The sequence below is a fragment of the Cetorhinus maximus genome, chromosome 4 (assembly GCF_964194155.1).
Source record: "Cetorhinus maximus chromosome 4, sCetMax3.hap1.1, whole genome shotgun sequence".
Lineage (NCBI taxonomy): Eukaryota > Metazoa > Chordata > Chondrichthyes > Lamniformes > Cetorhinidae > Cetorhinus > Cetorhinus maximus.
In genome coordinates this window covers 82,342,882-82,369,397 of record NC_135882.1, presented here as the reverse complement: position 1 = coordinate 82,369,397, position 26,516 = coordinate 82,342,882, and the positions used below count along the sequence as shown (strand labels likewise).

At 44.4% G+C, this 26,516-nt stretch overlaps 1 protein-coding gene across 5 annotated transcripts in view; it reads right to left on the bottom strand.

Moving 5' to 3' along the window:
• pde7a (phosphodiesterase 7A) overlaps window positions 1–26,516 on the bottom strand; it is a 137,246-nt gene that overhangs the window by 50,592 nt on the left and 60,138 nt on the right. For all 5 annotated transcript variants that reach the window (XM_078540409.1, XM_078540410.1, XM_078540411.1 and 2 more), the window contains 2 exons: window positions 15,564–15,715; window positions 1,544–1,607 (listed from right to left, as the gene is read on the bottom strand). In XM_078540409.1, coding sequence (XP_078396535.1) covers window positions 1,544–1,607; window positions 15,564–15,715 — 216 coding nt within the window. The remainder of the gene's footprint in view (window positions 1–1,543; window positions 1,608–15,563; window positions 15,716–26,516) is intronic.

Below are 26,516 nucleotides of genomic sequence, written 5' to 3'. Positions count from 1 at the left end.
ACCTTTGATGTGACACCTTATCAAATGCCTTCTGAAAATCCAAGTACAACACATCTACAGGCTCCACTTTATCCGCAGTGCATGTTACTCGTTCAAAGAACTAGACACACTTACATTGGAAATCGTTCAGAGAAGGTTCACTAGGCTAATTCCTGGGATGAAAGGTTTATCTTATGAGCAAAGTTCAAGTAGGTTGGGCCTATACTCACCGGAGATCAAAAAAGTGAGAGGTGGTCTTATTGAAACATGAGACTCAAAGGGAGCTTGACAAGGTAGATGCTAAGAAGATGTTTCCCCTTGTGGGGGAATCTAGAACTAGGAGGCATAGTTTCAAAATAAGGGGTCTCCTAAGGAATTTCTTCTCTCAGAGGGTTGCTAGTGTTTGGAATTCTTTTCCACAGCAAGCAGTGGAGGCTGGATCATTGAATATATTCAAGGCTGTGATATTTCATTGACGAGACACACAAAGGTTATAGGGGTAGGCAGGAAAGTGGAGTTAAACACAATCAGATCAGTCATGATCTTACTGATTGGCAGAGCAGGCTCGAGGGGTTGAATGGCCTACTCCTGTTCCCGTTTCTACGTTCATTCTGCATCTCCGTATGGACAAAAGGCCAACGCAAAAAAAATTATAACACTCCATATGAAAGGAAAGACTCGTGTCACCCTAACTTCAGTCGCTACTATCAGACAGTTCAGCTCTAGGGAATTGCCAGTAGGAAAGTAGCCTCCCCACCTTGGTGTGATTGGAAATCTGCATGATGGCTTCTGGGAGTTGGAGTTTAATTGCTTAATTATGTTATATCAGTACAATGTAGTACAATTGTGTTCCATGTGCATCCACTGTAAGGAAAGATGAGCTCCACAGTAGCTTGTGAAAGTTGTACTACAGCTTTCAATACATCGGGCCTCATCTGGCCAGGCTGCATTGTAATATTCGGGAGCAGGGGTGATCCTGGGGTCAAGGATTTTCATTAGGCCCTGCTGGTTATGCTGTTTGTGCATGAGGGTGTAGAAGGAGTTAGAGTGATTGGAAGATGGAATGGCTTTTTTTCTCAAATTACTGACTATAGTACATACTATAGTTAGAAATTTTAGAAATGTATAAAGAAAGGGATATGCAACAAACCATCCTGGCATGTAAATTTGTTTTGGTAGAGTATGATTCGAAACTTAAGAATGACCAAAAAAAAGCTCTCTCATATCTGATCTATCCATGGTTTAAAGTAAAATTACAGTGGCTCGTGGTTCAGCGGTCTGATTGGTTAAAAAGGCACTACAGATATACATTAATAAAGTCACATAAAACTTCTCTCTTATTCTCTATATCCAATCTTCTTTTGAGAAAAAACTTGAGTATAAGGAAAACGTCAGCTATTTTGCTCAGAAGATATGTACAAAATGGCCTCACTGAAGAAAAACTGGACAATTGTATGTCAGCCTTTCAACTAAATGTTAATAAATTCTAATTTGTCAGACTTGAAGAAATGTATAATTTTGCTAAAAGAGAACTGGTACACTGCAATCATTTGATCCAACTTACCATTCGTTAGTCTGTCAAAAAGAAAGATGTCAAAATTCCAACTTCCATCCTTTTCTAGCATACACTGAAAGCACATAGAAAATTAATAACATTCGAAAATAAATCTTTGCAAGCTGAAATTTCTTAAAAACATTAAAAAGAAAATGTAATTCTATATTATCACAAAAATTGTCTGTTCTTCAAAACCAGAGGATCCTCCACATACCACTGAGAGAAAAACAAAAACTGTTGGAATACTCGGCAAGTCTGGCAGCATCTGTGGAAGAGATTTCCAGTATCCACAGTATTTTGCTTCTGTACCACAGAGAACCTGGCCATCAGGTCAGAGTTACCAAATGGTGGAGATTTGGTTGGGGGGGGTGAAAGGAGGAGTATATCTGAAATATATATGTACAGCTAACTGAAGAAGTTATGGGTGGTACCACATTGAAGGAAAAGGTGCACAATGCTGCAAATATTAGTGGTGGGCCAGAAAATTGGGTTAACTTTAGAAACCAACAAAGGATGACTAAAAAAAATTAAAGAGGGAGAAATTGGGAGTATGAGAGAAAAGCAGCAAGAAATATAAAAACAGATAGTAAAAACTTGTACATGGAAAAGTGTAGCAACAGTGACAATAGGATAATGGGAAACAAGGAAATAACAGAGAATACGAAAAAGAATTTTATATCTGTCTTCACAGTAGAAGAGACAAAAAGTATCCCAAGAATAGTAGAAATGCAGGGGCAAAAGGGAAGAACTTAAAACAATCACATCACTTGATAAAAAGTACTACAAAAACTAATGGGAATAAAGGTTGACAAGACCCCTGAGCCTAATGGCCAGCATCCTAGGGTCTTAAAGGAAGTGGCTGCAGAGATAGTGTGTAATCTTCCAAAGTTCCCTAGATTCTGGAAAGGTCCCAACAGATTGGAAAGTCGCAATTGTAACTCCACTATTCAAGAAAGGAGGGAGACAGAAAGCAAGAAGTTAGTCAAAAATCTGTCATTGGGAAAAATGCTGAAATCCATTATTAAGGAGGTAATAGGACAACATTTAGAAAATCATAACACAATCAGGCAGTCAACATGGTTTTGTGAAAGGGAATTAGTGTTTGATGATTATCTTAGAATTCTTTGAGGATGTAACAGGCAGGATAGCTGAAGGGGAACTAGTAGATGTACTGTACTTAGATTTCCAAAAGGCATTCAGTACAGTGCCACATAAAAAGTTACTGTAGAAGATAAAAGCTCAGTGTTGAGGGTTAGCATGGATAGAGGACTGGCTAACTAACAGGAAGCAGAGAGATGGGATAAATAGGTCATTTTCAGATTGGCAAGCTAACTAGTGGAGTGCCGCATGGATCAGTGTTGGGGCCTCAATCTATATTAATGACTTGGATGAAAGAACCAACTGTATTGCAGCCAAATACGCTGTCGATACAAGGATAGGAGGGAAAGCAAGTTTTGAGGAGGAATACAAAGAGGTGGCAAAGGGATATAGATAAGTTAAGTGAGTGGGCAAAAAATTGGCAAATGGAGAATAATGTGGGAAAATATTAATTCGTCCACTTTGGCAGGAAGAATAGAAAAGCAGAATATTATTTAAATGGAGACGGGCTGCACAATGTTGCAGTACAGAGGGATCTGGAGCACATGAATCACAAAATATTAGCATGCAGGAACAGCAAGTAATTAAGAAGGCAAATGGAATGTAGTCTTTATTGCAAGGGGTGGAGTATAAAAGTAGGGAAGCCTTGCTACAACTGTGCAGGTTACTGATGAGACCACACCTGAAATACTGTAGATAATGTGGTGGCTCACCACCACACTGGAGGGCAATTAGGGATGGGCAATAAACAATGACTTAGCCAGCAGTGCCCACATCCCATAAACGAATAATAAAAAAAGTTTCCTTATTTAAAGGAGGAACTATACTTGTATTGGAAGTAGTACAGAGGAAGTTCACTAGGTTGATTTCTGGGATGAAGTGGTTGTCTTATGAGGTAAGGTTGAGCAGGTTGAACTTATACTCATTAGAGTTTAGAAGAATGAAAGCTGATCATGTTGAAATATGTAAGATTCTGAGGGGGCTTGAAAGATTTTTGATTAACAAGGTAGTCAAGGGTTATGTGGGACAGGCAGGAAAGTGGAGTTAAGGCCACAATCAGATCAGCCATGATCTTACTGATGGACCAGGCTTGATTGGCCTACTGGCTCTGATTTCTGATGATTTTATGAACCTCATGAGGGCTTTCCAACAGTTACAACCTGGACTGGAATTCACTGGATTTCAAGACCCAAACTAACAGAGGTCTATTGGATCTCAATAACATCAGGCAGATGCTCTTTTCTAGGAAGTGAGAGCAAAGAGCTATTGCTTAACTGCAGATTTCCAGAAACCATGGGTGGAATTTTCTGTGTCCGCTGGTGTCGGGCATCAGCGGGCAATATGGCAGGAAGGCCAAAAATCGGTTTCACGACATCGTGAAACCAGTTTACAATTGTCTGTTACACCCATTGGTGGTGAGTCACATTTCCCGCTGCCACACGTCAGGAACTTCATTGTAATAAATCTGCAGATCATTATAAGACCAGCTCGACAGAATCAACCCCCAACGTTGGATCATCCGAGCACGTCGGCTCATTGAATACCAACGTGTTTCACAACAACATTTATAAGGTGTGCACCTGGTGATCAGCACTTCGAGGGGAACTCAGAGGTGAGTGCACAGTAATGAGTAACGTTGCGCAGTGCTTGCAAGGGTCGCCTGTTGGACCTTTAGGTTGAGGCAAGGGCACAGGCAAGTTGCATTTTCCTGCCTGGCGAACAGTGTGGTGCCGGAGCAAGGGCTACATTGCGGTTCAGCGAGTTGGTGGGGTGGGGGGGTCAAGGGCTGCACAGCGATTGATGGCAATGCTCAAGTGGTGAGTAGTGGTAGTGGTGGTGGTGTTGGGGGGCGGGGGGGAGTAGCAGCCACAAATTAAGGAAACCTTGTATAAAAAAAAGTGACCATTCCCCAACAGCTGAGACAGTTCAGGCGCAGCCACATTGACATGTCTGGAGTTGGGCCTCTAACTTATCTGCCCACTCACGCAACGCAGAGGCCTGACAGTGCCACCAAATGCTGCAAAACTTTTTACCCCTCAGGCATAGACTACAAACTAATGAGCATTTCAGTGCACTGCAGAACAATTGGACGACTGGGCAAGTTGTACAATCTCCTTGCTAAAGCTGGCCATGGAGAAGTCACTGGTGGAGGTGCTCACAGCCCCTTGCAATGTCATAAGACCCATAAGACATAGGAGCAGAAATTAGGCCAATCGGCCCATCGAGTCTGCCCCGCCATTCAATCATGGCTGAAATGTTTCTCAACCCCATTCTCGCGCCTTCTCCCCATAACCTTTGATCCCCTTACCAATCAAGAACCTATCTATCTCCGTCTTAAGTACACTCAATGACCTGGCCTCCACAGCCTTCTGTGGCAATGAATTCCATAGATTCACCACTCTCTGGCTAAAGAAGTTTCTCCTCATCTCTGTTCTAAAAGGTCTTCCCTTTACTCTGAGGCTGTGCCCTCGGGTCCTAGTCTCTCCTACTAATGGAAACATCTTCCCCACGTCCACTCTATCCAGGCCTTTCAGTATTCTGTAAGTTTCAATCAGATCCCCCCTCATCCTTCTAAACTCCATCGAGTATAGACCCAGAGTCCTCAAACGTTTCTCATATGTTAAGCCTTTCATTCCTGGGATCGTTCTCGAGAACCTCCTCTGAACCTTCTCCAGGGCCAGCACATCCTTCCTGAGATACGGGGCCCAAAATTGCTCACAATATTCTAAATGTGGTCTGACCAGAGCCTTATAAAGCCTCAGCAGCACATCCCTGCTTTTATATTCTAGTCCTCTCGAAATAAATGCCAGCATTGCATTTGCCTTCCTAACTACCGACTCAACCTGCAAGTTAACCTTAAGAGAATCCTGGACTAAGACTCCCAAGTCCCTTTGCACTCCAGATTTCTGAATTCTCTCCCCATTTAGAAAATAGTCTATGCCTCTATTCTTCCTGCCAAAGTGCATGACCTCACACTTCCCCACGTTGTATTCCATCTGCCATTTCTTTGCCCATTCTCCTAACTTGTCCAAATCCTTCTGCAGCCTCCCCACCTCCTCAATACTACCTGTCCCTCCACCTATCTTTGTATCATCTGCAAACTTAGCCAGGATGCCCTCAGTTCCTTCATCTAGATCATTAATATATAAAGTGAAAAGTTGTGGTCCCAACACTGACCCCTGCGGAACTCCACTAGTCACCGGCCGCCATCCTGCGAAGGACCCCCTTATCCCCACTCTCTGCCTCCTGCCAGACAGCCAATCTTCTATCCATGCTCGTACCTTGCCTCTAACACCATGGGCTCTTATCTTACTGAGCAGCCTCCTGTGCGGCACCTTGTCAAAGGCCTTCTGGAAGTCCCAAGTGGATAACATCCATTGGCTCTCCTTTGTCTAACCTACTCGTTACCTCCTCAAAGAATTCTAACAGATTTGTCAGGCATGACCTCCCCTTGATGAAACCAGGCTGACTTTGTCCTATTTTACCATGCACTTCCAAGTATTCTGAAATCTCATCCTTAATAATGGACTCTAAAATCTTACCAACGACCGAGGTCAGGCTAATCGGCCTGTAATTTCCTGTCTTTTGCCTCACTCCCTTCTTAAACAGGGGGGTTACATTAGCGATTTTCCAGTCCTCTGGGACCCTCCCTGACTTGAGTGATTCCTGAAAGATCACCACTAACGCCTCCACTATCTCTTCAGCTATCTCCTTCAGAACTCTGGGGTGTAATCCATCTGGTCCAGGTGATTTATCAACCTTCAGACCTTTCAGTTTTCCTAGCACCTTCTCCATGGTCTCGGTTTGGACAAGTGTCACCCATGGTTCAAGCTAACAGCTCAGCCTTGCAGCGTGAGTTAGGAGAATGCCTGCACCCAAGCTGAGAGCACAGCATGCAGTCCAGTGGGTAAAGCTGCCGCCAATCAGTCAGGTGGAGTGGGGCAGAGTTTAATGCAGTCATGCAGCGCACTAAACTCTGGCCATCCAAGTGGTAGCCAGCACTCTCCAGCATGCATTAAGGGGCCTTCAGACTTAACCAAGAGGCTCTTCGTATACCCAAGCTAACCCACGTGTCTCTCTTTCATCCTGCAGGAGTACAACATCAGGGGCATGAAGCCTGGTGACCTAGCTGCATGCCTCATGGCTTACAGGGAGTGGAGACAACACAAAGAGAGTGTGACACTTCCCTTCCCTTCCTTGACCTCTCTGTCTCAATTTCTGATGATAGACTGTCCACCAATATACATTACAAGCCTACCGACTCCCACAGATACCTCGACCACAGCTCCTCACACCCCGCTTCCTGTAAGGACTCCATCCCATTCTCTCAGTTCCTTCTCCTCCGTCACATCTGTTCTGACGATGCTACCTTCAAGGACAGTTCCTCTGACATGTCCTCCTTCTTCCTTGACCGAGGTTTTCCACCCACGGTCGTTGATGGAGCCCTCGGCCGTGTCCGGCCCATCTCCCGCGCGTCCGCCCTCACGCCTTCTCGTCCCTCCCAGAAACATGATAGAGTCCCACTTGTCCTCACTTATCACCCCACCAGCCTCCGCATTCAAAGGATCATCCTCCGCCATTTCCGCCAACTCCAGCATGGTGCCACCACCAAACACATCTTCCCTTCACCCCCCCTGGCGGCATTCCATAGGGATCGTTCCCTCCGGGACACCCTGGTCCACTCCTCCATCACCCTCTACTCCTCAACCCCCACCTATGGCACCTCCCCATGCCCACGCAGAAGATGCAACACCTGCCCCTTCACTTCCTCTCTCCTCACCGTCCAAGGGCCCAATCACTCCTTTCAAGTGAAGCAGCATTTCACTTGCATTTCCCCTAACTTAGTCTACTGCATTCGTTGCTCCCAATGCGATCTCCTCTACATTGGAGAGACCAAACGCAAACTGGGCGACTGCTTTGCAGAACACCTGCGGTCTGTCCGCAAGAAAGACCCAAACCTCCCTGTCGCTTGCCATTTTAACACTCCACCCTGCTCTCTTGCCCACGTCTGTCCTTGGCTTGCTGCATTGTTCCAGTGAAGCCCAACGCAAACTGGAGGAACAGCACCTCATCTTCCGACTAGGCACTTTACAGCCTTCCGGGCTGAATATTGAATTCAACAACTTTAGATCTTAAACTCCCTCCCCCATCCCCACCCCCTTCCCGTTTCTTCCCCCTCCCTTTTGTTTTTACCAATAATTTATATAGATTTTTCTTTTCCCACCTATTTCCATTATTTTTAAATCTATAACTATAATACCCTGTCAGTCTTTCCACCCCCTCCCCACTAGAGCTGTACCTTGAGCGTCCTGCCATCCATTCTTAATTAGCACATTTTCTTAGATAATATCACTACCTTTAACACCTCTTTGTTCCTTTTGTCTGTGACATCTTTTGATTATCTGCTCCTATCACTGCTTGCTTGTCCCTACAACCACCACCCCCTCCAAACTTCTCTCCCCCCCCAACCTTAAACAGCTTATATTTCACCCCTCTCCTAACTTTACTCAGTTCTGTTGAAGGGTCATGAGGACTCGAAACCTCAAATCTTTTCTTCTCCGCCGATGCTGCCAGACCTGCTGAGTTTTTCCAGGTAATTCTGTTTTTGTTTTGGATTTCCAGCATCCGCAGTAGGTTTTTGTTTTTATATCTGTGTGATGGAGGGGCCTGGTTGAGCAGAGGGAGGAGCAATACCCTCAGGAAGAAGGTGCAGCTGGGGCTCCACGCATGCTTAAAAGCCACAACAAGCGCTCACTGGTCGGCGCCTAGCTAAACCCAGGGTCTACAGACGGCGCTTGTCATTCCTGCAGATGACAGAGAACCAGTATTGCCATAGACTGCGCATGTCCAGGGAACTGGCCGGTCATGTCTGCCGCCTGCCGTGGTGCCTCGGGGACATAGAGGGCATCCTGCCTGTGCCTGTGAAAGTGACCACGGTGCTCAATTTTTATGCCAGTGGCTCCTTTCAGGGTTCCACAGGTGACCTCTGTGGGACATTGCAAGCCTCCACCCGCAAATGCATCCAGTAGGCACATGACTTTGTGCATTTCACCCGGGATCAGGAAAGCCAGGATTCAGAAGCACTGGCATTTGCCCAGATCTCAGGTTTTCCACAGGTGCAGGATGCCATCGACTGCACTCACGTGGCACTCAGATCTCCGTGGCAACAAGTGGTCAACTACAACAGCCGCAAGGGCTTCCAGTTGCTGAATGTTCAGCTGGTGTGTGACCACCACAAGCACATCCTTAAGGTCTGCGCATGGTTTTTGGGGAGTGTCCACAACTCCTACATTCTTAGTCAGTCTCAGGTCCCTGACGTCTTTCAGCGTCCACAGAGGCTACAGGGTTGGCTCCTCGGGGACAAGGGCTACCCACAGAGGATGTGGCTGATGATACCCATGCAGCGGCCTGAGTGCAGCAGAGAGAAGGTACAACGAGGCTCATGCTGCAAGTCACATCTTGGTGGAGCAAACCATCAGGATGCTGAAAATGAGGTTCTGGTGCCTGAATCAGTCTGGTGGAGCCCTGCAATACAGTCCACAGAGGGTGTCACGCATCATCATCGCCTGTTGCGCCCTTTTCAATCTGGCGCTGCAACGGGGAGAGGAGCTGGCCGAGAAGAGTTATGGAGGAGCTGCACGTCTCCACCAATGAGGAAGGTATTGATGGGGATAAGGGTGAGGAGCTCCTCGAAGGCAAGGATGACGGTGATAAGGCCATCGCACTGGCCAGATGAGGCAGGGCACTCAGGAGGCCCTCATAGCTGCTAGATTCGTGGAGAATGTGGACGACATGCAGTGAGGAGTCACCATTGATTCTCACATTGCATCTGTGAATGTTTGACTCCAGTCTGGCTGATGGCAGTGAACATACCCTCTGTGATCAGGCTCCTGTCATGGAGATACAACAGATACCCACAACTCCCTACATTCCAGGAGGATGATGACGACATGCAGTGGGGACACTCCATGGGTCTTCACATAGCTCATGTGAATGTCTGACTCCTGTCTGGCTGATGGCACCTCACTTGCGCTCTGTGAACAGGGTCATAGCATGGAAATGTTCATTCTCCTGATCCTATGACATCCTTCAGTACCACACTGTCACCAGACACAGATGCTCATGAGATGGGGGTCCAGCAACACTGCAAAAAAGTACACAGAGAACGACGGAACACTGCTGCAGGCCCAGCACATTCTGGCAGCAATGGTAAGCCCCATCGAGGTGCAGGCATGACTGATGTGACCAGTGACAATGAAGGTGCACCATCAGTGTGCTGGGAAGGTTGCACAAAGCACAGGGAAGAGGCCCTGGGCTGAGACACCTGCCTTTATCTTGTGCAGGGACCAAGATTTCATGTCTGAGCAACAGAAACACCGCTCATCAGAACAAGGAGCCATAGGCAAAGGAATCTCAGGATTTTATTAACGAAGTGAACATTCTAAACAAGTGATCAACACCCTTGTGACGTAGTCTACTTGGACTTCAGCAAGGCTTTTGATAAGGTCCCACATGGGAGACTGATAATGAAGGTAAGGGCCCATGGGATCCAAGGCAATTTGGCAAATTGGATCCAGAATTGGCTGAGTGGCAGGAAGCAGAGGGTTGTGGTCAAGGGATGTTTTTGTGACTGGATGCCTGTGTTCAGTGGGGTTCCACAGGGATCGGTGTTGGGTCCCTTGCTGTTTGTGGTATATATAAATGATTTAGACTTGAATGTAGGAGGATTGATCAGTAAGTTCGTGGATGACACGAAAATTGGTGGGATGGTAAATAGTGAAGACGATAGCTTTAATTACAGGAGGATATGGACGGGCTGGTCAGGTGAGCTAATCAGTGGCAAATGGAATTTAATCTGGATAAGTGTGAGGTGATGCACTTGGGCAGGACAAACAAGGCACGGGAATACACGATGAATGATAGGACCCTGGGAAGTACCGAGGATCAGAAGGACCTTGGTGTGCATGTCCACCGGTCCCTTAAGGCAGTGGGACAGGTAGATAAGGTGGTTAAGAAGGCATATGGGATACTGGCCTTTATTAGCCGAGGCATAGGATACAAGAGCAGGGAGGTTATGCTGGAGCTGTATAAAATGCTGGTTAGGCCACAGCTAGGGTGTTGCATGCAGTTCTGGCATCCGCCTTATAGGAAGGATGCAGTTGCACTAGAGAGAGTGCAGAGGAGATTGGATAGACTGGGGTTAGTTTCTCTGGAGCAGAGGAGATTGAGGGGGAACATGATTGAGGTGTATAAAATTGAGGAGCATAGATAGGGTAGACAGGAAGGAACTTTTCCCCTTGGTGGAGGGATCAATAACCAGAGGGCATAGATTTAAGGTAAGGGGCAGGAGGTTTAGAGGAGATGTGAGGAAGAATTTTTTCACCCAGAGGGTGGTGGGAATCTGGAACTCACTGCCTGAAGGGTGGTAGAGGCAGAAACCCTCATAACATTTAAGTATTTGGATGTGCACTTGTGATGCCATGGCATACAAGGCTATGGGCTTAACGCTGGATTAGAATAGTTGGGTACTTATTTGACCGGTGCAGATTCAATGGGCCGAAGGGCCTTTCTCTGTGCTGTAGACCTCTATGACTAACACCCGTGCCAAAGCTGTGCAACTACACCTTAACTTTCCTAACCCTGCTGCTACATCTTGGTGCTCCCCCGACATCCACAGCAGATGTAGAGATAGCCTGCTGACTGCTACCCCTTTCTGTGATGACCTTAACAGGCGCCCTCTGGAGGGCCGAGACCTGGAGGGCCCCGGCCTGCTTTTGGGGTCCAACTGTGTGGCAGCGGCACCCTCCTTTGCCTGTAGAGCTGGAGCTGCTGGGGTCACAAGAAGAAGGGATTCAGATGGGCCAGACACTGGGTGGAGATGGCCACAGGGTGTGTACCTGCTGATCCTCCTCCCTATAGGTGCCCGAGAACCTCAGGCTGACTCTTTGAGGAGAAGGGGAAGCTGGAGTGAGATTGAGCTGCCCCACACCCCTCTTACGTTGATACTGTTGGAGACCAACTATGGGATTCAGCCCACACAGCAGTGCAGGATCGATGACCTGGACCAAGGTCTCTATGACGGCCTCTACCCTACTAGTGTTGACTTCAGTGCATTGGCATGCCGGCGCTATCACCTCAGACTGAAGGCGGATGGACTCCTCCATTGTGCCTTGCAATCTGACGAGTGCAGCAGGCATCCCTTCCTGATGTTCCTGAGCTTGCCTTTGCAACTCCAACAACTGAGGTATGACCAAGTCCAGAGGCTCGTCATCCAACTCAGGCTCAGCAGATTTCTGGCCTCCAGCAGTCCCCCAAGTGCCGGATCCCTGGGAAGTCCCTGCCACTGCCTGCTGTGGAACAGACAGTGCGATGTGCTCGCCAGATTGTGACCCCAAAGCAACTCTAAAGCTTGGTCCCACCAAGGTGCGTGTCTCTGCACTGGAGGAGTGTGTGGATGAGCACTGTGATGGGTCTTCAATTAGGGTTTTAGCAGATTCCTCTTCTGAGGTGTTTTGGGGACTTGAGTCGAGGACCTGGCTCATGGACTCCCTCGGCTGTTTCCCATGTGTGCCTGTAAAAGCAAGGAGAGATAGTGCATGGCAGTATGAAACAGGACACACCACTCACAGAATGATGGATGTTGCACCGATGGATCCGCAATTGTTTGGGCACTGCCAACCTCACCATCAGCACAGGAATGGTCCAGACCTGCGCCAGCCAGCTGTATGACTCTATTTTTAAAAGTCTGTGAGGACCTAGATGTCGGGCATTCCTCCACCAGTCTGTGACCTCTCCCTCTTCTTGTGTGCTAGCTTGTCCTGCATTAATACAGGTAGGGAGAATAAGCAGGATGCCTGCCAGGTCAGATGATAATTATGCCTGGCATGTGTGGGTGGTGAGTGGTCCCATAGATAGGATGAGGGCAATGAAGGTGAAGAGAGCAAATGGTAATATCCCTTGAACAGGCAGTGAGTGAGATCCCTGTGGATGTATGATGGGTTTGTGACTGAGAGAGTTGAGACCGATGAGAAGAGTGACTTACCCTGGCGGAACGGAGGTGGTCATTCATCCTATTGCAGCACTAGGTGGCTGTTCTCTTTTGCAAGGCATTAGCACTGACCACCACTGCTATCGCTTCCCAAGCCAGATTGATGATGTTGCTGCCCCTCCTGCGGCCAGAACGGGTGTAGGGGAAATCATGGCGGGCCTCCACGGCATCCAAAAGACACTCCAGGGACACGTCACTGAATCGGGGGGCTGCAGTCATCTTGGCTTTCGGGGCCATGTCCTCTGTGCAGTAGTTCTGCACTGGAGGCACTAAGAGGTGTGTGCGCGACTGCACTTCAAACATGGCACCCAGCGTGAGGAAGCAGCGAGGTGACAGCATGGCAGGCAAATGAGAGGCCGCCCGCCAGCAACCTGGCATGCTTCCTGGGAAGACATGATGAATGAGGTGGGATTGGGACGATACGGCATGAAAAGCCGCCATTGCAGCCGGCGGGTAAATTGTTCTTTTTCCTGCCCGCTACCGCACTTAGTGCAGATCTGGGATGATTCCACCCCATGTCTTCCAATGTCACCAGGTGATTATCATAATGACAGTGGCTTTTTCTACCCAAAATCCTGAAGGGAAGAACTGCAATGGCTTAATTGCTAAGTGCATAACCTAGTGTTGAACTGAGTTGGGTTTAACTCATTTACAGTCCCAAGTTATCAGCTAGCTGTAATAGAGTGATTATAAGTGGCCTCAATGCCCCAAAGCCAAGGAGAAAATTTTCAGAATTTTCAATTCAATTTTCAGTTGCGCCGATTGTTATCCAATGACCCCTAATCCATGTGTGATTCACATGAAGACGGAATCTTAGGTGTGATTCCCCACTGTCCATGGAGCTCTCACACACAAAGTGATCAATTTAACAAGCTTGCGGATGTGTCACAAAATGACCAGGATGAGTCACAACCATATTGTCCAGTCCAAGTGCTTCTAGCATTTCATCAATCAACAGTGTCTTGGTTACATGTGAACAGCAGGTGTCTTGCCTTGTTTCATGCTGTAATGAGCTGGTGTCATCTACCTGGAGATAATCTATTTCCTCCAGCTGGGTTAATAGTAAACAATTTTGAAACCAGCAGTTAATAAGATTCACCAGAAAATCCTGGAAATACATAACAGGTCAGACAGCATCTGTGGATAGAGAAACAAAGTTATATTTCAGATCCAAAGATCATCAACCTGAAATGTTAACTTTGCTTCCCTCTTCATAGACGCTGTTTTTCCTACTAGTTTTACCATGCGCTATTTTCATTTCAGATTTCCAGTATCTGCAGTATTTTGCTTTTGTTCAGAAGTATTTTGCTTTTGTTCAGAAGGTTCAATTGAAAGAGTTCATTAATAATCAATAACTATAAACATACAAAATAGCAGTAGTAGGCCATTCAGCCCTCCAAGCCTACTCCGCCATTCAATAAGACCATGGCTCATCTGTTTGCGTTTAGAATTCTACATTCCCATCTACCCCCAATAACCTTTGATTCTCTTGCCTAACAAGAATCTGATCTACCTCCACCTTAAAAATATTCAATGACACCGCTTCCACAGTCTTTTGAGGTAGGATGTTCCAAAGTTGTACAACCCTTAGAGAAAAAATTTTCTTCTCATCTCCGTCCGAAAAGGGCAACCCCTAATTTTAAAACAGTGCCCCCTAGTTCAGGACTCAGCCACAAGAAGAAACAGCCTTTCCACTCCCACCTTGTCAATACCAGTCAGAATCATATATACTTCAATCAGATCACCCCTAACTCCTCTAAACTCAGGTGGAAACAAGCCCAGTCTGTCTAACCTTTCCTCATAAGACAACCCGCTCATTCCAGGTGTCAATCTGGTAAACCTCCTCTGAACCGCCTCCAACACATGCCTCCAATACATTTACATCCTTCTTTAAATAAGGAGACCAAAACTGTACACAGTATTCAAGATGTGATCTCACCAATGCCCTGCATAACTGAAGCATAACTTATATGTTCAATTACTCTCGTAATAAAGGATAGCATTCCATTAGCATTATTGATTACTTGCTGTATGTGCATACTAATGTTTTGTGACTCATGCGCTAGAACAGCTAGATCCTTCTGCACCTCGGAATTCTGCAGCAATTCTCTGTTTAAGTAATACTCTGCTTTTTTTGATTCTTCTTACCAAAGTAAACAACTTCACATTTTTCATTATACTCCATCTGCCAGATTTTTGCCCACTCACTCAACTTATCTATATCGGTCTACAACCTCCTTATGTTCTCTTCACAGCATACATGATCTTGATCGGAGGGAGAATGTGAAAATTGCATTGAGGGTATGATTGCCCTTCTCAAAGAATGTTGAAATATAGTCACACAGAAGGAAGACCTCCCCAGGGGATCTCAAAATAACCACCTATGTAAGTATCCTGGTGTCACAGTCATGTTGACAGCCAAGAAGAATCTCAGCTGATCACATTTCCTCAACCCTTACAGGCAAGATTCTAAAATGAGCCTCTCATTAACAAGAGGAGAGGAGAAGGGAGGGGAGGCAGGTGACTGCAGAATTATTCCTCACCAATCACTACCAAAGGAGTGCTGCTTTCCTATGTGGCTAAAGCAGCAGAGAAATTTACTTTCTTTGGAGTCTGACATTTCAAATATAATCATCTGGTCTTTGCTGCAGTACCACTGAAATCAGAAATAAGAATAAGAAAAAACATTGAGAGCTGCTTTGGCTTTCAAATTATGTGAACAAGGAATCTGACTGCACTTATAAATAAATTTACAGGATTACAAATGTTTCTAAAAGTATAGACATGCATCAATGTCCAAACCCCTTTATCATAAAGGAATATGAACTCCATCATAACAATTCAGCCCAAGATTCTGATGTTCAATCAACATTTCAAACTCACCATGGCTTGGCCACTGTAGTTATCATCCAGAATGCAGAGAGAATTCCAAGAAGAAATACCGCGAAATAAATGAGTAGATCGAAAATATCTTTGAAAACTAAGCAGCCTTCTGATCTTCCTTGCTGAAGCCAATTCTCCAGTTTCTGGTGGTACTGCAAAACATAAAGAGTGCTTGACTTGAAGATTATTTTCTTAATATTTTACATGAAGGAACGGTACTGTTCTATAACTTATATTTAATCTTTCACGGGATGAGAATAGCACTGGCTAGGCCAGTAATTGTTGTCCATCTCTAACTGCCCTTGAGAAGGCGGTGGTGAGCTGCATCCTTGAGCCACAAAGTCAATGAGGTGTAGGTACCACACAATGCTGTTAGGGAGGAAGTTCCAGGATTTTGATCTAATGACAGCAAAGGAAAGCAATATAATTCCAAGTCAGGATGGTGTGTGTCTCGGAGAGGAACTTGTAGTGCAGGTGCTCCCATGCACCTGTTGCTTTTGTCCTTGCAGGCAGTAGAGATCATGAGTTTGAAAGGTGCTATTGAAGGAGCCTTGGTGAATTGCTGCAGTGCATCTTGTAGATGATACACACGGCTGCCATTGTGCACCCCGTGGTAAAGGGAGTGAATGTTTAAGGTGGTGTTTGGGGTTTCAGGCAAGCAGGCTGCTTTGCCCTGAAGCTTTGAGTGTTGTTGGAGCTGCACTCATACAGGCAAGTGGAGAGTATTTCATCACACTCGTCGCTTGTACCTTGTAGATAGATGGTGGAAAGACTTTTGGTGGCGGTGGGGGGGGGGTCAGGCAGTGAGTTACTCATCGCAGAATTCCTAGCCTCTGACCTGCTCTTGTAGCAAATGTATTTATATGGCTGATCCAGTCTGGTCAATTGTAACCTACAGAATGTTGATAGTGGTGGGGGGGATTTAGTGATGTTAACACTATGTCATGGGGTGATGATTACATTCTCTCTTCTTGGAGACGGTCATGGGTTGGAATTGTGTGGCATAAATGTTACTTGCCATATCAGTCCAAGCCTGAATTTGCCCAGTTGCATGCAGGTGCAGATTGCTTCAGTATGAGGAGTTGCGAATGGTATTGAACACTGTGCTATCAGCAGCAAATATCCCCACTTCGGAACTTATATTAGAGGGAAAGTCATTGATGAAGCAGCTGAAAATGGTTGAGCCTAGGACACCACCCTGAGGAACTCCTCAGCTATGTCCCCAGGCAGAGATGATTCCCCTCCAACAGCTGCAATCATCTTCCTTTGTGCGAGGTATAACTCCAACCATTGGAAAGTTATCCCCGATTCCCATTGACTTCAATTTTGCTGAGGCCACTTGATGCCATACTTGATCAAATGCTGCCCTGACGTCAAGGAAAGCCACTTATAGCCCATCTCGAATTCGCTCTTTTGTCCACGTTTATACCATGGCTGTAATGAGTTCAGCAACTGAGTGGCCTTGGCGGAATACAAACTGAACATCAGTGAGCAGGTTATTGCTATCAAGTGATACTTACTCAGCAATGTTCATGTCCTTCATCACTTTGCTGATGATCGAGAGTGATGGGGTGGCAACTGGCCGAATTGGATGTCATGCTTTTATGGATAAGACATAACTGGGCAATTTTTCACATTGTTGGGTAGATGTCATTTATAGTAGCTGTACTGGAAAAGCGTGGCTCGAGGCATAGCTAGTTCTGAAGCATACATCTTCAGTACTACAGCCAGGATGTTGTTAGGGCCCATAGCCTTTGCTCTATTGAAGGCTAGTTTCTATGACTGTGGGGACCTAAGGAAGGGTCTGAAAAGGATCATCCTCTCGCACTTTTGGTTGAAGATGGTTACAAATGCTTCAGCTTTGTCTTTTGCACTTACATGCTTAGGTATCCCCATCATTGAGGATAGAAATGTTTGTGGAGCCTCTTCCTCTAGTTAATTGTTTAATTGTCCACCACTATTCACAATTGGATGTGGCAGGACTCCAGAGCTTTGATCTGATTTTTTGCTTGTGGAATTACTTCATTCTGTCTATTGCATGCTGCTGCTTCTTTCTAGCATGCATGTTAAGTTTTGTGTTGTAACTTCATCAGGTTGACATTTCATTTTTAGGCCTGTCTGATGCTGCTTCTGGCATGCTCTTCTACACTCCTTATTGAGCCAAGGTTGGTCCCATGACTCGATGGCAGTGGTAGTGTGAGGGATATGTCAGGCCATGAGGCTACAGATTGTAATTATATACAATTCTGCTACTGCTGGCCCACAGTGCTTAATGGATACTCAGTTTTGAGCTGCTAGATCTGTTCTGAAACTATCCCTTTTAGCATAGTGGTCATGCCACACAACACGATGGAGTGTATCCTCAGTGTGAAGGGAGACTCAATCTTCACAAGGACTATGTCATGGACATGCATCTGCAGCAGGTAGATTGGTGAGGATGAGGTCAAGTAGATTTTTCCCTCATGTTGGTTCTCTCACCACCTGCCGCAGGTCCAGTCTGGCAAATATGTCCTTCAGGACTCAGCCAGCTAGGTCAGTAGCACTGCTACCAAGTCACTCTTGGTGATGGACACTGCACTCTCTAGCCAGAGTACATTCTGTGCCCTTACTACCCTCAGTGCTTTTTCTAAGTGGTGTTCAACATGCACGAACACTGATTCATCAGCTGAGGGTGGGCAGTCGGTAGCAATCAGCAGGGGGTGTTCCTTGTCCAGGTTTGACCTGGCATACCCTAGGATGGTGATGGCTGCAATATATGATTTGGTGGGTATGAATGACAGTGTTAAGCTGTTGCTTGACTAGTCTGTGGGACAGCTCTCCCAAATTTGAGACAAGTCCCCAGATGCCATGGTGGGATATGATTTCATGTCTCCGGAGTATTAGGGCATCTGAATTACTCGGGCAGTAACATTACCACTATGTTACCATTCCTGATATTAATAATAGACATGTGACTTTAGCACTTCCACTTAGTTAACTATCTGCTATGTACCACTGATGCCAACTAATGACACCCTAACTCATTCGACATTACTTCTGGACTATCAAAGACTACTTGTCTGATGCACAATCTGTGATGCGTTATAATTTTCACCATTTGAGTGTTGGAAGGTTGAAGTCATCATGTTACATTTCATAATCTCACCATCAATAGCCTCCTCCTGACCACTGTCTCAGACTATAACATCAATTTCCTGCTAGACTTTGAGCTTGGGTTTCCAGCCCCACTCCCTGATCATCGCAAGGACAACCTACTTCAAACAACATCCACCTCCATCCCTACTTCAGTCCATCTGCACCTGAAACCTTCATTCATGCCACCATCACCTCCATACTCAATTATTCTAATGTTGACATCCTATCCTCTACTCGCCACAAGCTCATACAAAACTCCACAACAAGTCCTACTCGCCCATTTTCCTCCATCGTCACTCAGGCTACGTCTCCCAGTCTCCCATGTCTCAAGTTTAAAATTCTTATCTGTGTGTTTAAATCTCTGCATGATCTCAATTCACCCTATCTAAACAGCTTCCTCCAGCTCTATAAACTCTCTCTAAACTCAATATTTCCTATCAACCCCTTTCTCCCTTCACCCACATGTGCTTTCAGCCAGTTAGATCCTATGCTATGAAATTCATTCAGTAAATTCCTATATCTCGCCACCTTTCAAGATCCTTTTGAAATCCACCTCTAAACTTGTAGTCACCCTATTTTCCAATTGTTTTTCTGTTAGTTCAGTGTTTGGCTTTCCTTATGCATCCATGAAGTGCCTTGGGAAGTTTTTCTACCTTTTAAAGGCACTATTTAAAACACAATGTTGTGTGTTCTAGCTTATTATAACATGAGTACCTAGTTATTCAAACTGCAAGAAAATAAGGGAGTACAACTACATGTATTAAGTAGTCATCAAAAAGATGATTGAAAGATAATCAACCTGAAACATAATGTACTCAACAGGTGCAGCCAGATATGTTGAGTGATACAAGAATTGTGTGTTTTTATTTCAAGATTTCCAGGATCCAGGGTACTTTGCTTTTTTTTTACACATACTTTGCGCCAACTCCAATCTCCATATTTGAATAAGGAGATTAATAATTGAAGAAAATTTTAATGTCATCCCATTTTCAGGGACAGAAGAACTAAATAATTTCTTCATTCTGTAAAAGATCTTTCCCTTCTTATCTATTAAACCATATATATGATTTTTATTCTAGCCTCAAATGATATACTTTTTTAAAAAATTCATTCACATCAGATGACAACTGAGCTCCTTGCTAGGTCACTTCAGAAGGCAATTCAGAGTCAAACCACGTTTTTAGTCTGGGGTCATGTATAGGTCTGCCCAGGTTAAGGAAAGGGCAGCCTTACATTCGTGAATGTTACTGAACCAGATGCCTTTTTATAACAACCCAGTAGTTTCGTGGTCACCCATTGCTGATGCTAGCTTTTCATTCCAAATTTATTTAACTGACAGAATTTAAAATTTCCTATCCATCATGGTGGGATTTGAACTCATGACTCCAGAGCATTAGTTCAAGCCTTTGGATTACTAGTCCAGTAACATGACCAATGTGTTCGCATAATTTGCGCTCAATTTATGATTCCCACTGTCAAAAACTGTTCCTACAGATTACATTTTTTCAACTTTCAAATGTAAATAAATCCAACAAGATGAAATCATTTGTGATGCAGAATAATTTTCCTCAACTTTAGTTAACTAAGTGAAAGTCCTATCTGCAATGTACCACTGATGCCAATTATTGAAGGTTAACCAAGTTTCTGATCTCCACTAACCTAAATTAAAGCTTAAATTTCTTCTTTAGATGGATATTTTTGGCCAGTAGCATCAAATGCAATCCAAAACCCAAACAAAATCATTTCCATGGTTTTGACAACTACTATGGATGCTGCCAATTTTTCAAAACAGTAAAACAACTGAATCGGGCGAACCAATCATGAGCCACCATGTTGCACAATTGTTGGGAGCCAACAAGTGCTGTTTTCATGTTTTTTAGGCCTTTTTTGTTAGGCTTTGGAATTCTGTATTGTATAATTTTTAAAAAATTAAGTGGAATAATTTTCACTATTGGCAATTGGAACTGGTCTAATGAAATCAACACTAAAAGTGTGAAGAAGTGCAAATAAATGTATACAAATTAACAATTCAAAAGGCAGGAGCCCATTCTCATTAGCCATGGACCATAGGAGAGATGAGAAAGTTTGAAAATGACAAGAGGGGCAGTAGTAAAATGTTTTTCATCACTTGAAAGACCAGGCCACAACTAACTCACTTTTCGGAATTAGTCAAATAAATTTGTCATCATGTTGCAACAAGTGAAATTTAAAAAAAACATGCATGATAAAATCTTGGAAAATCTAGGACCTGAGAAGGGCAGAAAGGTGATGCAATTCGGTCAGGGGCAGAGTGGGCTACAATTTGGAGAACCCAGATCCACCAGGTTTCTACACCATATATTTTGAACAGGATTGCACGCTTCCAAAGCCAAGTCCTTTACATTTTGCAAATTTTTGGAAGCTTCCCTGGAATATCCTAGCAGCCAGGCTCAGCTCACCTGAGAGGCCCAGTGGAACTCACATCAGGTGAAAGCAAGCAAATGTTTTCTTCTGGGCCTCCCGGAGGACCCCACAATATAAATATGTAAGGAAAATAATTGCAGAGGGATTGATTACCTTAGGGCTAATGCCTTGACATTTCCTGTAGGGATTCAAAATTTATTTTGAATTTCAATCGACTAGATAACAATCTCGGGCTCCTCCACACAAATTTTTAAAAATTCTTTGGCAGGATATGGGTGTTGCTGGCTAGATCAGCATTTGCTGCTCTTCCAAATTGTCGTTGAGAAGGTGGTGGTGAGCGTCTTCTTGAACTGCTGCAGTCCATGTGGTGTAGGTACACCCACAGTGCTGTTAGGGAGGGGAGTTACAGGATTTTGACTCAGTGACAGTGAAGGAATGGTGATATATTTCCAAGTCAGGATGGTGTGTGGCTTAGAGGAAAATTTGCAGGTGATGGTGTTCCCATGCATCTGGGCCCTCTGTCCTTCTAGGTGGTAGAGTTCACAGGTTGGAAGATGCAGTGAAAGAAGCCTTGGTGGTTTGCTGCACTGCATCTTGTAGATGGTACACACTGCTGCCACTATGTGTCAGTGATGAAGGGGGTGTCAATCAAGCAGGCAGCTTTGTCCTGGATGGTGTCAACATTCTTTTGTGTTATTGGAGTTGCACTCATCTAGGTAAGTGGAGGGTATTCCATCACACTCCTGACTTGTGCCTTGTTGGTGGAGGACAGGCTTTGGGGAGTCAAGAAATAAGTTACACGCCACAGGATTCCCAATCTCTGACCTGCTCTTGTAGCCACAGTATTTATATTGTCCAGTTCAGTTTCTGATCAACGGTAGCCCCCAGGATGTTGATAGTGGGGGATTCAGTGATGGTAATGCTATTGAATGTCGTGGAGAGGTGGTTACATTGTCTCTTGTTGGAAATGATCATTGCTTGGCATTTGTGTGGCGTGAATTTTCCTTGTCACTTATCAGCCCAAAACCTAAATATTGTCCAGGTTGTGCTGCATATGGACACAGGATGCTCGAGTATCTGACCAGTCGCAAATGGTGAACATTGCGCAATCATCAGCGAACATCCCCATCTGACCTTATGATGGGAGGAAGATCATTGATGAAGCAGCTAAAAATGGTTGGGCCTTGGACATTACCCTTAGGAACTCCTGCAGTGATATCCTGGAACTGAGATGTTTGGCTCGATGCCAGTGTTGTAGCCTTACTGGAACAGCTGGACTATGGGCACGGCTAGTTCTGGAACGCTAGTCTTCAATACTATTGCTGGAATGTTGTCAGTGTCTACAGCCTTTGCAATATCCAATGCCTTCAGCCACTGCAGTGTCATTGCCCTCTCGGCACCAGATTTGCAAGCCACTCCCGATCTCTTCAATTCTGCATACAAGAAACTCGGCACCTGGGACCTGATGTCCCACAAGCAGCGCAGGAGTTACTTCCTTTCCGTCCCTCCTTAGCAGCCACTTTGCCTCGTCAAAGACGTAATGCTTCAAAGCGTGATGCAATCTGATGGACAAATTGTCACCATTTTGAATGATTGGTAGCACGCTCCTCCCAGTCATTAATGGCAATGCTGCCACGCTTCGAGGAGAGCTTCGGAGTGTCTTTGAAGCGTTTTCCTTGTCCTTCAACTGTTGGCCAATTGAGACCTGAGAAAACAGGACCTGGCGGGGGAGATAATTTTTGGCCATCCAGAGCTGGTGTCCAATCCATCGAAGTTGATTTTGCAGGATTTTCCCCTGAATGTTTGTGGCACTAGCTTCAAGAAGGACCGTAGTGTTTGTTTGACAGTCCTCCATTGAACCTGGAGGATGTGGCGGAGGCTTTGTTGATGAAATATCTCTAGCACTCTTATATGTCACTGGTGCAATCCAGGACTTCCTGTAGTACAGGAGTGCAGTATACCAACCACTCTGAACATTAGAGACAGGAACATTACTGAAACAAAACTCATATCAACTTACACCTGGTCAGCCAAATATTCCACCTCCTATATATGAAGAAGGAGAGACTTTGGAATATGTTTAGCACTTCCCATACCTTGGCAGCCACTTATCTCAAAAGGTCACCACTGACATGGAGATCCAACACTGGATCAGCTGCGCCAGCTCAGCCTTCGACAAACTACGGTAGCGAGTATTCGACAACAAAGACCTCCACAAGTCAACAATTGCTCTAATGTTCAGAGTGGTTGGTATACTGTACTCCTGTACTGCAGGAAGTACTGGATTGTGCATCAGTGACATATAAGAATGCTAGAGAAATTCCATCAGCAAAGCCTTTGCCAAATCCTCCAGATTCAATGGGAGGGCCGTCAAACAAACGCTACTGTCCTTCTTGAAGCTAGTTCCACAAGCCTTCAGGGAAAAATCCTGCAAAATCAACTTCAATGGATTGAACACCATGTCTGGATGGCCAAAAATCGTCCCCCCCGCCCGGTCCTGTTTTCTCAGGTCTCAATTGGCCAACAGTCGAGGGAGGACTAGGAAAACCCTTCAAAGACACTCTGAAGCTCTCCTCGAAGCGTGGCAGCATTGCCATTAATGACTGGGAGGAGCTACCAATCATTCAAAATGGTGACAACTTGTCCATCAAGTTGCATCACACTTTGAAGCATAACGTCTTTGACGAGGCAAAGTGGCAGCCAAGGAGGGCTGGAAAGGAAGAAACTCCTGCACTCCTTGTGGGACATCATATCCCAGGTGGCCAAAGGTCTGCAGGTTCGGAATTGGCCTGTTCAGTCCCATGAAAACTGGTGGCTGAAACTAGTGACCCTGAGCAGATGTCAACCTCGAATCAAGGGAAAACAGACAACGATGAAATATTGCCCAGAACAGCTCTGGTTTCATCAATACTTGCTGCAAGAATACTTATGGGCTTCCACAATCCCTTAAAATAAGCATTGTCCATTTAAGTTACTGCAGCAAGATCCTGTTCAGTACTGCAAATATTCCCTCCCTGCAGTAGCACATTCCCTTTGAAGAGCAGAGACACCACTGGGAGTTCACCTACATATGCAATTAGCTCTAACACAGAAAAATAGGTTACAATTATGGTAGATTTGGTAGATGCCCTGGCTCAATCCACAACTAGGGACAACACGCCTACAGAAAATTTCTCTCGACCCTCGGCTTCTTGCCCCAAATGATCAATCATTTCCTACAGCTCAACACTTGATAATCTAATACCTTCCTTGTTCAATCATTGCTGCCCTCATCTGCTACCAGTTCATACTGCAACACCCTCAATCCAAATTTGGAAGGGCTCTTTGGAAAAGCACTCACTACTCTAGGATGATCCTGAAGAGCAAAAGTAACCTGTCACCATTAACTATTTTTGATAAGGCCTCTTATAGCTATTATCAAATAATTCTGTTACACAGTAAATGAGAAATTCAACATTCAATAAATTCAATATTTTTGCATCTAAATTATAGGCTAAAACAGAAGACATTACTGATAGCAAAATCTCTTTCACATTCCCAAAAAAAGCATGGAAGTGTTGAGGTAGGTATTGAAAAACACTGTAGACATTGTACATGTCACACAAGGACTAGTAAATATGCTAAAGAGCAGGTGTGCCTGGATATTCTCCTGACATTATCCATTTAATTGTAGTACAGTACATGAAGAACAGTGAAAACAATTAATTACTATAATGGTGCTTTAGACCACAATTGCACATTCCAATATTAAGGGAATTATATCTTATACTAATAAATTTAAAATGCCTGTGCAACGTTTTATTTTACTTGCCTAAAAACGGTATATAAAACAGATAATTATTGCTTCTGATCTAATTAACATTCTCAAGAGGAAACTTCTCAGATATTCCAAGCAATCAACTCATTAGAAACTATAGCTTAATTAGATGTTGTGAAGCACCTATCTCCACCAAATTACATGAAGGTTGATTTCTATCCACAAATTACCTTTTTTTTTTCCCTAAGTAACTATAACGTACCCATGAGATTCTGGACTGCACAGGAGATCAGCTACAACTTCAGAAAGTGGAGATGGCAAAATTCATACCGATTTTTGTTCTACACCAGTTTTACTGAAGGCCAGAAAACTACACAATACATTATCTCTGTGCTCACATGTGTGTAACTGCCTCTTACCGTAATATGATCTTTCAGTCATATGCTATAAAGCTGCTTGAAATTTCATGGACGTGCTGCTATAAAAGACGATACTGTGAATGATGTAAGAATACTGCTCAAATGGCTGCTAAGTGGCATCATAGATGCATTGCAAATCCTTGTGTAATCAACTTCACTGGTTAAACTATTCACACATCGCTAAGTGTAATGACAACTTGAAAAAAACCCAGAAATAGCATTAAAACATGTGAAAAAAAGAGATCAAAGCACCCTTCAGTTTAAAGACAAATTACTTTTGAAATTTAACAAAGAACTGCGTCATTGCAGTGCAGTTGTGAAAAGTAGCATATACAATGTGGTTTCAACAAGACACAGGCACTGCATTTAAGTAGTACTATTTTCCTTACAGCACTGGTAAGTAGTGCATTCACTATTTTAAGGAATTTTCTTGCTTGATATCAGATGTGGTTGATAATGCCTTTCAAACAAGAGTGTTACTTCTGGAAAAATAACCTGAGGCTTTTAAAAATGGCCAAGGCCTTTGAGTAAAAATGTTAATGAAGGTATTGAAAGACAGCGATAACTTTATATGTAGTTTGATTTTTTTTTGTTTTTAATTATGTTGGAAACTTTACTTTAAGCTGTGGTTATTTGAGTTTAATTGAAAGAAAAATAGCAGCCATTCAAAGCATTTCTGCTTTGAAATAGACTTCTAACTCTGAGGTCAACTATATGTACTTGCAATAATCTTTTCCACACTTGTATATTCTTCTTTATTAGTCTATGTAGGTAGGATGTATTGCAAAAGGGACAGAGAATAGCAGATATGTTAACTGAATATGTCACAAATTACTTCTGGGTGAAAGTTAACAGGTTTCCAAAAATTAGCCCTGTTTCAATAATAACATAGAAAGGCATCAAGGCACTTCACAAAAACATATTCAAAAACAAAAGCAAGAGGTGGGAATGACCAAATGTTTGGTTAAAGAGATATATTTTAAAGGAGCTTTTACAGAGAGAGCAATGCAGTGGTGGAGGTTTGAGGAGGGAATTCCAGAGCACGGGGCCGAGATCCTGAAGGAACAGCTGACAGTGGGACAAAGGGAGTCGAGGATGCAGAGTGACCAGACTTGGAGAAACATAAAGTTCGCATTCTGGAGAGGGTTAGAGATAGGGAAAGGCAAAGCCACGAAAGAATTAAAATTTAGGGCATTGGCAGAATCCGTGCTAATGTATACCGGCGAGCAGAGCTGATGA